The sequence below is a fragment of the Myotis nattereri genome (genome assembly GCF_964212035.1).
Source record: "Myotis nattereri genome assembly, chromosome: 15".
Classification (NCBI taxonomy): domain Eukaryota; kingdom Metazoa; phylum Chordata; class Mammalia; order Chiroptera; family Vespertilionidae; genus Myotis; species Myotis nattereri.
The window spans coordinates 28,836,088-28,849,333 of NC_138090.1; the positions used below are offsets into that span (position 1 = coordinate 28,836,088).

At 54.5% G+C, this 13,246-nt stretch overlaps 1 protein-coding gene across 1 annotated transcript in view; it reads left to right on the forward strand.

The window, feature by feature from the left end:
* The window catches only part of JPH3 (junctophilin 3), a 92,965-nt gene that overhangs the window by 25,102 nt on the left and 54,617 nt on the right, over positions 1-13,246 (forward strand). Inside the window, exon 2 of the mRNA XM_081107530.1 lies at positions 1,547-2,324. Within this exon, the coding sequence (XP_080963656.1) occupies positions 1,547-2,324 (778 nt within the window). The remainder of the gene's footprint in view (positions 1-1,546; positions 2,325-13,246) is intronic.

Consider the following 13,246-nt stretch of genomic DNA (forward strand, 5'->3'; position numbering starts at 1 on the left):
ACAAGAGATCTGAACTTTCATGTGAAATCTCTTGAATTTGAAATGTTGGCAGTCAATTCCAGTTTTTTATAAAAATGCTGTATGGGACAAATAAAACCTGTATATTGGCAAGTTTTAGCCTCTGAGCCTCTGATTTGTAGTCTCTAAGCCTCTGCTATAGTAAGTTAGAAGAGTAATGGGACAAGAACCCTCCCCCCCCCCCCCCCCCCCCCGCATTCTCACCCAAAGCCCTTACCAGGTAAGTAGAATGTCTCCTCATTGGTGCTTTGCTACGGCCTGGTGATAATTCTAACAACGCATAGGACAGATGCAGAGTGAGGCTGACTTTTATATGGCACCATGCTGAGTCATTTAATTCCCACAACGACCCATAATATGAGGAATTTTAGACTCCTGTTATAGATAAGGAAACGGGGGGTCAGAGAGGTCCAGAAACTCGCCTAAAGTCACACAGCCGTATGTAGAGCAAGAATATGAGCTCAGTTTTCCTGAATTTTTTCTTTTTCTTTTATTATGGTAAGATACAGATAACAAAAAACATGCCATTTTAATCACAGTTCAGTGGCATTAATTACATTCATAGTGTTATGCAACCATCACTTCTAGTTTCAAAACTTTTACATCACCTCAAACAGAAACTCTGTTTCCATTAAACAACTCCCCATTTCTCTCCCACCAGCCCCTGGCAATTTCCATTCTGTTTTTTGTTTTTATGAATCTATTCTAAATGCTTCATGTAAATATAATAGTACAGTTTTTGGCCTTTTGTAACTGGCTTATTTCACTCAGCATGATGTCTTCAAGGTTCATCCATGTGATAGCATGGGCCAGAATTTTCCCTTCTTAGAGCTGAATAATATCCCACGTATGGCTAGATGGCACTTTGTTAATTCACTCATGCTTCAATGGACACTTGGGTTGTTTCCACCTGTTGGCTGGTGTGAATAGTGCTGCTGTGAATGTGACAGAGATCTCTTCAAGTCCCTCCTTTTGATTCTTTTGGGGATATCAGGCCTGCCCATTTCAAGCCGTAAGGTCTTGAAGCACTAAAGTCCCCGTGCAGTTAAAGGTGTCCCCACCGAGTGCTCTTCCGAACTCCTCTTGGAAACCTCTGGCCGCGGGGAATTTAGCCTTGTCAGCGCTGTTTGCAGGCCAGGTCTGTGTCCCTGAAGCTGCCGTCACCGGGATGTGCCTCTGCTTTCTTCTTCACTGTGTCCCTGCGGTCTTTTCTCGGGGGGCCTTCGGCCCAGGTCTAGGTGGAGCGCTCCCGTTTACTCTGGACTCTGTGCTCCTGACTGTGTAGCACAGACTCCTGGCCTCCCTCCTCCCTCCCCAACTTCTAAGGGAGAGAACAAAATGCAGCTGTGGGAAGCAGGATAGAAGGGTCTTTAACCGCAAGTGATATAGTTGTAAAAATGCACCACAGTCTGTAAACCTCACTGAGTGGTCCCAAGATAGGAGGACCATCGGGTCTCTGTCCACCATGTAAGGTGCCCGTCCTCCATCACTGTCTGGGGAGCTCACCCTTTTTCCCTTGTCTCCACAGGGACCTACCAGGGCCAGTGGGTCGGCGGCATGCGCCAAGGCTATGGTGTGCGGCAGAGTGTCCCCTACGGCATGGCGGCGGTCATCCGCTCGCCCCTGAGGACGTCCATCAACTCTCTGCGCAGCGAGCACACCAACGGCGCCGCGCTGCACCCGGACGCCTCCCCGGCGGTGGCCGGCTCCCCGGCCGTGTCCCGAGGCGGCTTCGTGCTCGTGGCCCACAGCGACTCTGAGATCCTCAAGAGCAAGAAGAAGGGGCTGTTCCGGCGCTCGCTGCTGAGCGGGCTGAAGCTGCGCAAGTCCGAGTCCAAGAGCAGCCTGGCCAGCCAGCGCAGCAAGCAGAGTTCCTTCCGCAGCGAGGCCGGCATGAGCACCGTCAGCTCCACGGCCAGCGACATCCACTCCACCATCAGCCTGGGCGAGGGCGAGGCCGAGCTGTCGGTCATCGAGGACGACATCGACGCCACCACCACCGAGACCTACGTGGGCGAATGGAAGAATGACAAGCGGGCAGGCTTCGGCGTGAGCCAGCGCTCTGACGGGCTCAAGTACGAGGGCGAGTGGGCCAGCAACCGGCGGCACGGCTACGGCTGCATGACCTTCCCCGACGGCACCAAAGAGGAGGGCAAGTACAAGCAGAACATCCTCGTGAGCGGCAAGCGCAAGAACCTCATCCCGCTGCGTGCCAGCAAGATCCGGGAGAAGGTGGACCGGGCTGTGGAAGCGGCTGAGCGGGCTGCCACCATTGCCAAGCAGAAGGCGGAGATTGCAGCCTCCAGGTAGGCGGGGGAGGGGGTGGCACGGGCAGCAGGGTGGTTCTGAGTTGCCAGCTGGGCCTGGTCTGACCAATCGTGCTGCCCGGTTAGAAGCCTACACTGGCGTTTCTCAAACTATGCCCCTGGGAACCCTGGGGTTCCTCAGGGGTTCTCAGAGGTGAGGCAAGGAAATGGTTGATCTGAGCGATTCTCGGTCATATTGCCCCTCCTTAAGTAGAGCAGTATCTCTTTTGTCTATTTTATGTGCTGGTGTTTAATGTACAATGTTGATGGATAAAGAAGGTGGGCCATTCTGCCGGTAAGATGCATAGGATGGTGCCGGCTAAGAGAAAGGTGCAATGCCACCGTGGCCGCGTTCCCAGCTGGGTTTGGAGTGCCCGGCATGGCTGGGACGTGGGAGGAGGGTGAAAGCTGCCCTGGCCATCTGGCCTCCAGCCCAGATTATCCCTGGGCCCTGGGAGACAGCACCAACTGGACAGGTCGGCTGTAGGCGCCAGGCGAGACTTGGTGCTGCGGGCCAGCAGCTGTTCTGAGTGGGGTTCAGGACTTTGAGTTTGGGGTCGGCAGGGCTGCCGGCCCCTAAGCAGCAGGTCTGGAGTTCATGTGGCTGGGCACCATGTTGGATTTTGAGGTGTCTTTGGTGCAGGGGTGGCTTCAGTGCTGGAAGAGTGGGTGCCCAGGGAGGGTCTCCTTGGGGGCTGCAGAGGTAAGCGTGTAAGCCCAGGTGCGGTCCCGGTGAGGCTGTGGGAGGCTGTGGGCAGCAGGAACATGGCAGGTGCCTGCCACAGGTTGAAGGAAGCTGCCCTGTTGAAACCCAAGGCCCCAGGTTGCCACACTCCTGGCTTCTAAAGAAACAATCCCTGACGGAGTTAGCCAGGAGCTTTCACCGTCTGTTTGTTTTCCTGGGTCAGGGCAGGGCCCTCTGGTGCCCTGAGAGTCCTGGGTGTTGGGACAAGGGTCTGGGGACTGCTTTCGGTCCCTCAGGGTGCCCAGACAGGAGGCTTCTCGGAGCGGCGTCTTTCTGGATGATTCTGTATTCCCAGCCAGGGGCAGCCTAGAGTTACTCCAGGAAAGTTCCTGGCTCAGGATGCTCAGACCTTCCCAACCTCATCACTTAATTAAAATTTTAGCTCATTTGGTTGTGGTTTTCAGTGACCTTTGATCCACAGTGGAAGAACAAAAATGTGGTTGGCAGAATATCTGCCACTCACAGCATCTGAGGCTGCAGAGGGAAATGAAATCCATTCCAAGAGGCCGAAAGGGAAATGGCATTACTCCCTGATACCGAGGCCAGAATTGCTCCGCGCACCCCTCTACTCCCCCAGACATGGTCAGGCAGCAGAAATAAATAGGAGCCGCATTTATGACGACTCACCTGGTATTTTAGGATCAGATTAGGTTCCGTCGTTATTTTTTCCATTATAAGGGTAATACTTGCCCCATATATAGGAAAATTGGAAAATAGAATGGAAAAGGAGAAAAAAGACATCAGGTCTGGTCTGCTATGTCACTAGAGACTCTTGTTGGCATTTTGCCCTATTTCTTTCCTTTCAGTGTTTATCTTTTGTATTGTGTTTTGTTGACCTCAGTGGACAAGAAGCAGTTACAGGGCAGGCCCCAGCATCGTCAAAGATTTGGGGTGCTGGTGACCGCTCCTGTCTGGCTGCAGGTTAGTTCGCGGCCAAGGGCCTGGGAGGCAGGAGTGTAGCATTCAGTGGACACGGAACTGGTTTAATTTTAGTGTCTGATGACCAGGCAGACTTCTTAGGACTGAGGAGTTCTCTGACAAATCCCCCAGAAATGGGGGGTGCTGGTTCCATGAAGGAAACGAGGTGGCGGTGTGGGCAGAGCTCAGAGCCAGCACATGCAGGGAACTCCACCCGGCAGGTCTCAGTGTTTCTGAGCCTTAGTCTCCTCGCCTGTGAAATAGGAGCAATGCTGCCTGCCTGCCGTGAAGCCCTGGCAACTGAAGTGAGGACAGCTTCGTCCTGGGCTGGGGCCGCCCGCTCCCCCAGGGAGGGACGAGTGTGGGTTTCATGAGGGCTGATCGATGAGCAGCAGGGTCCAGGAGAGGGCCAGGGCGCGGGGCCAGGAGGGCAGGGCGGGTACAAAGAAGTTGGGGCAGCTCAGGACCGTGGGGCATTGGCCGCCAGCCTTGGTGCTCCCACGCTGCCTGGGGAGGCCTCTGCGGTGTGTTACTTGGTGTGGGGAGGACTGAGCGAGGGAGGGGAGAGGATTAAGTCTGGTCAGGGTGTGACCGGTGCCTGGGCAGGTGGTCGGGGAAGAGTAAAGTGGGTTCCTGGTTGCATGTACCTGCTACATTTGGGGCTCTGGAGCCCTACCCCGTTCTGAGAACCAGCCTGGCTGACTGAAGTGTCCCACTCTGTACACACAGATTTACACACCCCACACAAATGCGCACACACACACACTCATAACACACTCACACCACTCACATCCATTCAGTCCACACAATTCAGACACGCACATGCACATTCAGACACACAGGCGTGGGCACTGAGGGCGGGCTGATGCAGAGCCGGGACCTGTGCAGTGCTGGGGAGGGGGGGGGGGACACGCAGCCCCCTGGCCCCCTCCATCTCCTCCTAAGTGGGTCTCCCAGATCATGGGAACAAGGTCACAGAGTCTGGCATTTAAAACCTGTCTGAGAGGGGGGCAAACCTCGGGTGGTGTGTGGAGCCATCAAAGCAGTGTCCAGCCTGGGCCATCGCTGCCGAGTTACCTGGGGAAGAGGCTTGCCCTTTCTGCACGATTTCCCATCGAAGGACGGGAGGAGCAGCGCACACAGCCCGCAGCTTGTGTGGGGCCCGGTGTGCTCCTCTGACCCCCTGACCCTCTCCTGAGCCATGCCAGGCCCTCCCCCCTCCAGCTCCCAGCCCTGCAGGGAAGTGGGCATGTCTGCACATCCACGCGTGTGACCTTGTCATGCTGGCTCCTGGTGCCCAGGGTTGCTCCTTGGAGGCCGGAAGTGGCAGGGTCCATGGTTACCATGATGGGCATCAGACTGAGCCTCGTTCCAGGCTGGGGGTGGAGCTTCTTGTCCTGCATTTTCTCAATGGGCTTAGATTTGGAAAAAAGGAGGGAACAGAGGCTGCGTCCTTGAGAACAAAGCAGCAGGTGGACGGCTGGGCCCCAAGGCCCCAAGGCCCACCCTCCAGTGGAGGGTGAAAGTGGCACGGGGGCCCCAGGGGGCTGCGGAGTGCCTGGCCCCGGGTGGACTCCGGTCACTGTCACAGCCAAAGAAAGAGACCGCCAGGCAACAAGGGAGCTATGGCCGCTGGGCGTGGGTTACTGAGCTGAATCACAGACACGGGTTGGTGTGTCGTCCTCAGAGCGCCAGGGGCAGCCGCTGCTAGGAGGGGGACACAGGCTTCCTTGTTAGATGGGGGTATCACCGAGTTTGAGTTCTGAGAGGTGGTCCCATTCTCTGCATTTCAGAGAGGCCCACAGTGGCTAAGGGCCGGGGACTGGCCGCACAGCTAAGGGGGAGCTGGGCTTCCTCCCGGGACAGGGTCTGCAGCAGGTTCCCAGGCCCTCGCCGCCCCTGCCCCTTGTGTGCTGGAACTGCCTGCGGTGCTCAGACACATGCTGGCCGCCCCGAGATGCTGAGCTCCCGGGCTGCAGAGCCCTTCACGACTCTAGGTGATTCTCAGGTGAGCTCAGCACCCTCGGAAGGTGTGTAAGATGCAAATGGCTGGGCCCTACCTCCAGAGCTTCTGATGTGGCAGGTGGGTACCTAAGAACCTGCATTCCTGAGGAGCCCCCAGGCTGCTGCCCTGAGAACCGTGGCTCTCCTCTCTCCCAGGAGGCCACAGCGGAGAGGAGACGCCCACAGATGTGCCTGCGACGAGGCAGAAGGTGGAGGGTGTCCTGACAGGGTCTTCAGTGTGAGGCGAGGGTGAGGGGCAGGAGAGCCAGGTGGGTTGATCGGATGAGTTGAGATCAGAGCAGAAGGCGCCGCCGTCCTTCACCTGTGACTTCCTCCTGTAGGGTCCTCTTCCCCAAATTGTGAACCGCCATCAGAGGCGGGCTGTGTTGTACTGCATTCTGCCCTGCCACCCAGCCAAGTGGGAAACGCAGGGGCACTCTCAACTAACTGCTGTAAGCGCCTGTATTCGGATGGACCACAGATAAGGACCTCTCTTGCCTTCATACACTCAGGACACTTTTATGAAGTATCTTCTACCTAAATAGCAAATATGTCACCTTTGCGTCACCTTTGCACTCGCTGCTTGTCATCCTTTGCCTCGCCCATGGCAGACATAACTAGTCAATCACAGTGCTCCTAGCTGCTGGCCTGGAAGATGAAACCTAATGGCCATCACCTGTTGCTCAGCAGAGGTCCTGGTCCAGCCTGTGGTCTGTTTGGGAATCAAAATCTAAACTAGAGATGAAAGAGGCATAGAGAACCCCTAGTGCAGAGGTTGTCACACTTGACCTGTTAGTCACAGAGCCCTTTGTCATGCAAATCCTTACAGCTCCCCAAGGTATAAAGTAGATGAAGGTGCTGTTCAGAGTCAAGCTGGGGGCCAGTCGGGGCAGACTGTGGCCTGTTTGCCTCTCTCCTTCCTACCTCTGTGTGGTGGCCCCAGGACATTCAGCAGTGTCCTGGGTTTTTGGTTCTTGCTTGAGCAGGTGTCTGACACTGCACCCAGCGCCGAGGGGGAGATGCTGGGATCGGCTAGCTATATCTGCCCCCAGCCGGGCAGGGAGGGGTCTGGCTGCCGTGAAACCCATGACCTCCTGGACCCTACAGACCCCGGAAGAGTTACATGGGAACCTGGTGGTGTTCCTTCTGCTGGGACCCCTCTCTCTGCCTCCTCTGTCATTTATCTCACACGTTACTATGAAGAGATGTCGGAGGGTTTTACAAAGTGGTAAAGAGCTGAGAGGAGGAGGTGTTTCTTATCACGTACTGACTCTATTCTATTAGAACATGAACTCCCCAGGCCAGAGATTCACCGTTGAGTCACTGGAGCCTGGGGCCGTGTGTGGCTTAACAGCAAAGCGTCTGTGTAATAGTTTGGAATGAATGAATGTATAACTGTTTCGGCCCCACTTTCATTGTCAAGGACAAAGGCTACTTCCTTTGGTTCTGGGGACCCGGAGGTATGGCAGTGGCCGTGGCCGTGGCCACCTTAGGGCACGGGATGACTGGGTCAAGCTCATAGGGAGCAGGGGTTGCCACTGCTGAGTCATCACTCATTGCCAAGGGGACCCTGGGATCCCGCTTGCCCTTTAGTGCCCACAGATTCTCCAGGGTGCGAGGTGGACCCTCCTGGGTCTAGCAAGGCAGCATCTTCTGGCAAAGTTCATGGGAGGGAGAACTGTGTGCTCCTGAGGTTTAGCTGAGTGTCGCGGTGCCTGGGCCCTGACATCCCACAGAGGTGGTCCAAGTCCTGATGCATCGGCTTGCTCTGTGGCCGTGGCGGGTCACCGACTCCGCAGAGGGGTCCCGTGTGGTGGGGATCACACCAGATGGTGTGTGTGTGTGTGTGTGTGTGTGTGTGTCACAGCACCCAGGCATGGGGGTGTCTAGGAAGGTGAGGATGAGAACTCACTGTGTGCAACACTCCTCCTTCCCCCCGAGAGATCCCTGCAGGGGACCAGGTTGGCTCCTGAACTTGCTCTTTGGGTTGTGTGGCTGGAGTGGTGGGGCACAGATCTCCAGAACACACTGGGCAGGATGATGCTCCAAACCCTCTGCATCTCTGCCCCCCACTTCTTGGCCTGGCTTCCCTCTGGCGCTCAACCCGCAGCCTAGAGCTTGGAGCCAGCTCTGCTTCCTGGGAGTGACCGTTCGCTGTGCTTGGGGGTGAGGAGGAGGCGGACAGGGACGGCTGTGCTTTTCGAGGAGCTCTTGTTCCCCTGGGAGCAGCGCGGATGAACATGGGTGTGTGGGCAGGAGGAAGGGCTGGGCTGAGAGGCCCGGGGCGCAGAGGGCATCTGTCTGTCCTGGTGGAGGCGGGAGCCTTCCCGGAGCTGGTTGGCCGGATGAGAACACCTGCTCCTGTGCATTGAGGTCGCCATGGCAGTTGACAGGGCTGTAGCAACAGGCCCGCGTGCCGGCTGTCAGCTGATGCCTTGTCTTGTGATGCTTTGCTGAGTGAGCATAATTGCAGGCAGGTGGAGCGGGAGGGACCTTGATAGGCATTTAGATGGGAAATGACAAATTCTTGGCATATTGGCAGCCATTTCTCCCTCCTGCAATCATGGCAGACATGGCTAATTGATCGTTGCACTCAGAACCCTCACGCTAGGCAGGCAGGCCCTCTGAAGGATAGGGACCACCTCTGACCAGGAAAATGGGCTCAGTGGATGTTACGACCTAGAGCTATGCCCCTGTATTAGAGGGCAGTGCCAGGCTTCAGAGCCAAGACTAGACCTGGGGACTGCCTTCTGCCCTGCTCCATTTCTCAGCCCCTTCAGACCTAGGCTAAATTCAGGGACACACACACCCCCAGTCGTAAATATGGGGGTGTTGGCTGACTCCTTTGGAATGTTCTCCGAATACAGCGTTGCTGCTGGAATGGGGAAGATTTGGTGTAGATGCCTCAGGTGTGCCCTGCTCAGGGAGGGTCTTCTTGTAAAATCTTAAAACAACCAAACAGATTGGGATGAAGTAACTGTGTCCCACTAGGACCTGCTCATCTCCTTACAGGTGTGGATGAAAAGGGGCCACATGCTAACCTGACAAACTCAGGGGAGGCCTGCGTGGCAGCCTTGCAAACTCAGAGACCTAAAGTAACCACAAAGGATGGTCTGACATGAAAACTTTTTAACTAAAAGCAGGTCATGGCAGATAGTCATGTCCCAGGCTGGTATCTTCCCTGACAAAGGTCAACTTTTGCCTTAACTGAGCCTATCTATTGCCTTTTTGTGTCTAGATAATATATCATTGAAATGTCAAAGTAATCTTCCTTTTTCCAGACCCCTCAAAGAACAAGCACTGCTCTGTGGAGACCACAAATCCCCCCATTGTTACTGAGTTAATTGTTGCCGGTTTACTAACCCGCACCACCTATATAAAAGAAATGTGTCTATCATTTTACTTATTATCCAATCCCAAAAGTTTCCCCACTTTGCTTTCTCCTGCCTCCCCAATCTATCACCAGTGGATTTCATGTAACCAACTTACACCTTCTCCTTTGATTGTAATGTATAAAATAAGATGCAAAACTGTCATTTTCCGGAGCATTATCTCAGTCCATTGATATTTTGCTTCCCGGCAATTGTCGGCAGTTTGGCTCAAATAAACTCACAAAATTTCTCTACAGGTTTGAATGTTTCTTATGTTGACACAGGAAATTACAGTCTTTTCAACATATATGCAGATAGGTATGTCATACCTACATGATTTCTTGTATGTAATGGAATTGCACTGTCCGTGTTGCTTTATAATTTGTTTTGCTTTTCTCCTCACTCACATCAAGGACATCTTTCCATATCAGCATATCTAGACTGGTATGTTTCTCTAATGGCTACGGAATGCCCCCTGTTGGTCCAACCCTTACTCTATTTATCAATGCTTTGGATGCGTCTGATCTTCCAGTCTTTCAAATACGGCAGCAGAGACTCTCCTCGTCCACCCACCTTGCTGCTGGCGTGGGTATGTTTGCACCATGATCTCCCAGAGCAGGCACTGCTGGCTGAGAGGTGGGTGTGTTTAAAGTCTGTGGGAGATGCTGCCACGTTGCTTGGGGAAAAGGCTGCACCAGTTTACCTTGGCTGGGATGGAGGCCTGCAGGAGGAGGAGGTGGGTGGGTGGCCTTGACAATGGCTGTGCCCCCGAGGGGTTTCTCCCTGAGGTGGGCTGATGATAGCCCCCAAAGAGGTCCATGTCCTATGTCCTGGAATCTGTGGCTGTCCCCGTCCATGGCAAAAGGGACTTTGCAGAGTGATTAAGATTTTTTAAAAATATATTTTATCAATTTTTTACAGAGAGGAAGGGAGAGGGAGATAGAGATTTAGAAACATCAATGAGAGTGAAACATCGATCAGCTGCCTCCTGCACACTCCCTACTGGGGAGGTGCCCGAAACCAAGGTACACACCCTTGACCAGAATCAACCTGGGACCCTTGAGTCCGCAGGCTGATGCTCTATCCACTGAGCCAAACCAGTTAGGGCTAAATTAAGGTTTTGAGATGAGGGGATTACGCAAGATTATCTGAGGAGGGGCGGGTCAGTGTAATCACAGGGTTCTTATTAGAGGAAGACAGAAGGGCCAGAGGAGGAAGGAGCTGGAATGACGGAAGTAGAGGTTGGAGTGATGTGGCCACAAGCTAAGAATGCAGGCGGCCTCTAGCAGCTGAGAAACGTGAAGAAACAGATTCCCCCCTGGAGCTTCCAGAAAGAAACAACCCTGCCAACATCTTGATCTCAGCCCCAGTAGACTCAGTGGGCCCTCTGACCTCCTGCACTGTACGATGAGCAGTGTGTATTATCGGAAGCCGCTGAGCGTGTGGAGACTTGCAACAGCTCCATAGGAAATCCATGCACTCCCGTTCTGGCTGAAGACAGGGCATGCCACCGCCATGTTCCCCAGCCGTCCCGCCTAGAATGGGCATGCCCACCCCTTTCCTGCCCCACCCGGTAGCCTGCTTTGCAGCCATGCCTCCAGATCCTGTGGAATTGGGCCCTCTGTGCAGGGTACATGCAGCTTCCTGCCTCAGGGGGAGGGCCAGCCACATGTCACACGGGTGACAGCCATCTGTTCCAACTCTGCCCTCTGGACATAAAAAACAAACAGGCAAAAAACGGAGCAGGAGAGACTAGGTGGGTGCAAGATCCTGGGAAATGACCAGATGCAGGGCCAGCCGAGGGCTCGGCTGGGGGTGAGAAGCTGCTGCCCCAGGGCTGGGCGTGCCCACAAACCTTGGGTTCCTTCCCGGAGATCCAGGAACTCTTGACCTTGGGCCTGTGTCTAGCATCTCTATGGTGCTTCTCCGGGGCTGGCAGGTGTCGGGGGCTTGGGACTTGAGGAGCCGGCTCCTGCCTCCACCTCCACCATCTCTGGTCCTCGCCCCACTGTGTCTCAGCCTTGAGCACGGGGTCGGGGATGCGGGCTGTCAGATGCAATGAGGATCTGGCACTTCACTCTGCCACTTGTTAGACAGAATGCACAGAGCCTCTGACTCACCCACAGGCAGCTTTCCCACTTGGCACTTGGAAGCACCTTGGGTGACGTGAGGCAACAGGGAGCCAGGCCTGTGCTGGCTGCGTCCAGGACAATCCCGGGCCAGGGGTCCTGGGCCCAGAGTAGGCCCAGGTGCTGTGGAGCCTTTAATCTGTCCTTCCCTGAGCTCCCTTCTTCCCAAGAGAAGCTGTTGCCGTTTAGAAGGCCCTGGATATGTCCCCAGACGTGGTGACTGTGGGAATTTTTCCTGTAAGTCTAACCCCAAACCATCCTGTTGCAGCCGGAGCCCATTTCTTCTCCATCCTTGAGAGAAATGGTAAGTGGTTCTGCTGTTCTTGCCTCTCTGGCCTCAGGCCAGGTGCATAAACTCCCTGGGCCTTCGTTTACAACTCTGTAAAATGGGTTGAAGATAGTGTGTGTCCAGCGGGGTTGTTGTGAAGAGTAACGATATCTCTAGGAAAGCTAGGACACCTGGTTGACTTTCCCGTGACATGTTAGGCAGGCGGGGAGACAGGTGTGGAAAGGACCTCCCTGCCTTCGACTCCTTGGCAGTCACCAGGCCTCAGTTTCCCCACCTGAGTGAAACGGCGCCCTCAGTGCCTGGGACAGCCATGTCCACACTGGTCAGATCTGAGAAGTTTGCTTAATTCCATTTAAGTTCATTTCAGTCCAGCTGGGAGCCTGAAGGTGCTGAGGTAGATTTCACCGTTGCTCCTGATTCCTCTTCCCCATGCTGGGCCCACGCCCTTTGCCCTGTGACTTTTCAGCCCCCGACTCGAACCTTGGTTTGGTCAGTGGGATGGGATGTCAGTGATGATGTGCCACTCCCACGCTGAGGCCCTGTGAGGCTTTGCATTCTTGTATGCTGGCCCCTCTTGTGCTTCTGCCAATGTCAGGACAACATGCTTTGGGAGCACCCATTACCCCCCCACCCCAAACCCCACCCCCACCCCTGCCGTCCCTCCTCAGGGCCCTTGGGATGACTCAGATGCATGAGCAAAAAATAAATGATTATTTTAAGCCACTTACTTTTGTTGGGGGGATTGTTGCACAGCGCTGTTGTGGGAATAGCTTACTGATACAGCGTACTGGTTCAGTGGGTAGTTCTTGAAGGAAGAAAGGAGTGTCTTCACTGTGCTCGTCCCCACACGCCATGAGCTCCAGCTACACTGGACCATTGTTCCTTTTTGAGACAATGCTGATCATCTCTGTGTGAGTGTCCTGGGGCTGCCATAGCAAAGTGCCATAAACTGGGGGGCCTAAAGCAACAGAAATTTATTCTCTCGCAGTCCTGGAGGCCAGAGGTCCACAATCAAGGTGTTGGCAGAGCTGCTCCCTCTCGAAGCTCTAGGAAGGGATCCTTCCTGCCTCTTCAATCTCTTGGTGGCTGCAGGCATTCCTTGGCTGGTGGCCACATCACTTCCCTCTCTACCTGTATTTTCATGTGGCCTCCTCCTCTCTGTGTCTCCGTGTCTCCTCTTATAAGAACGCATCATTGGATTTAAGGCCCACCCTAATCTAGTATGACCTTATCTTAATTGTCTCTGCAAAGATTTTATTCCTAATGAGGTCACACTCTGAGGTTCCTGGTGGATGTAAATTTGGGGGTCCATTCAAGCCCACTGTGGGGCACACTGCCCCACAGCCAGGCTGTTCTGGTGGTTGCAAATGCCTTTCTTCCTGTTTCTTCATCTCAACTCTGTAAAGCACAGCTCCTGCCTCTGGAATCAAGCCTGCCCTCCAGAGAGCTTGGATCAGAACTCCCTA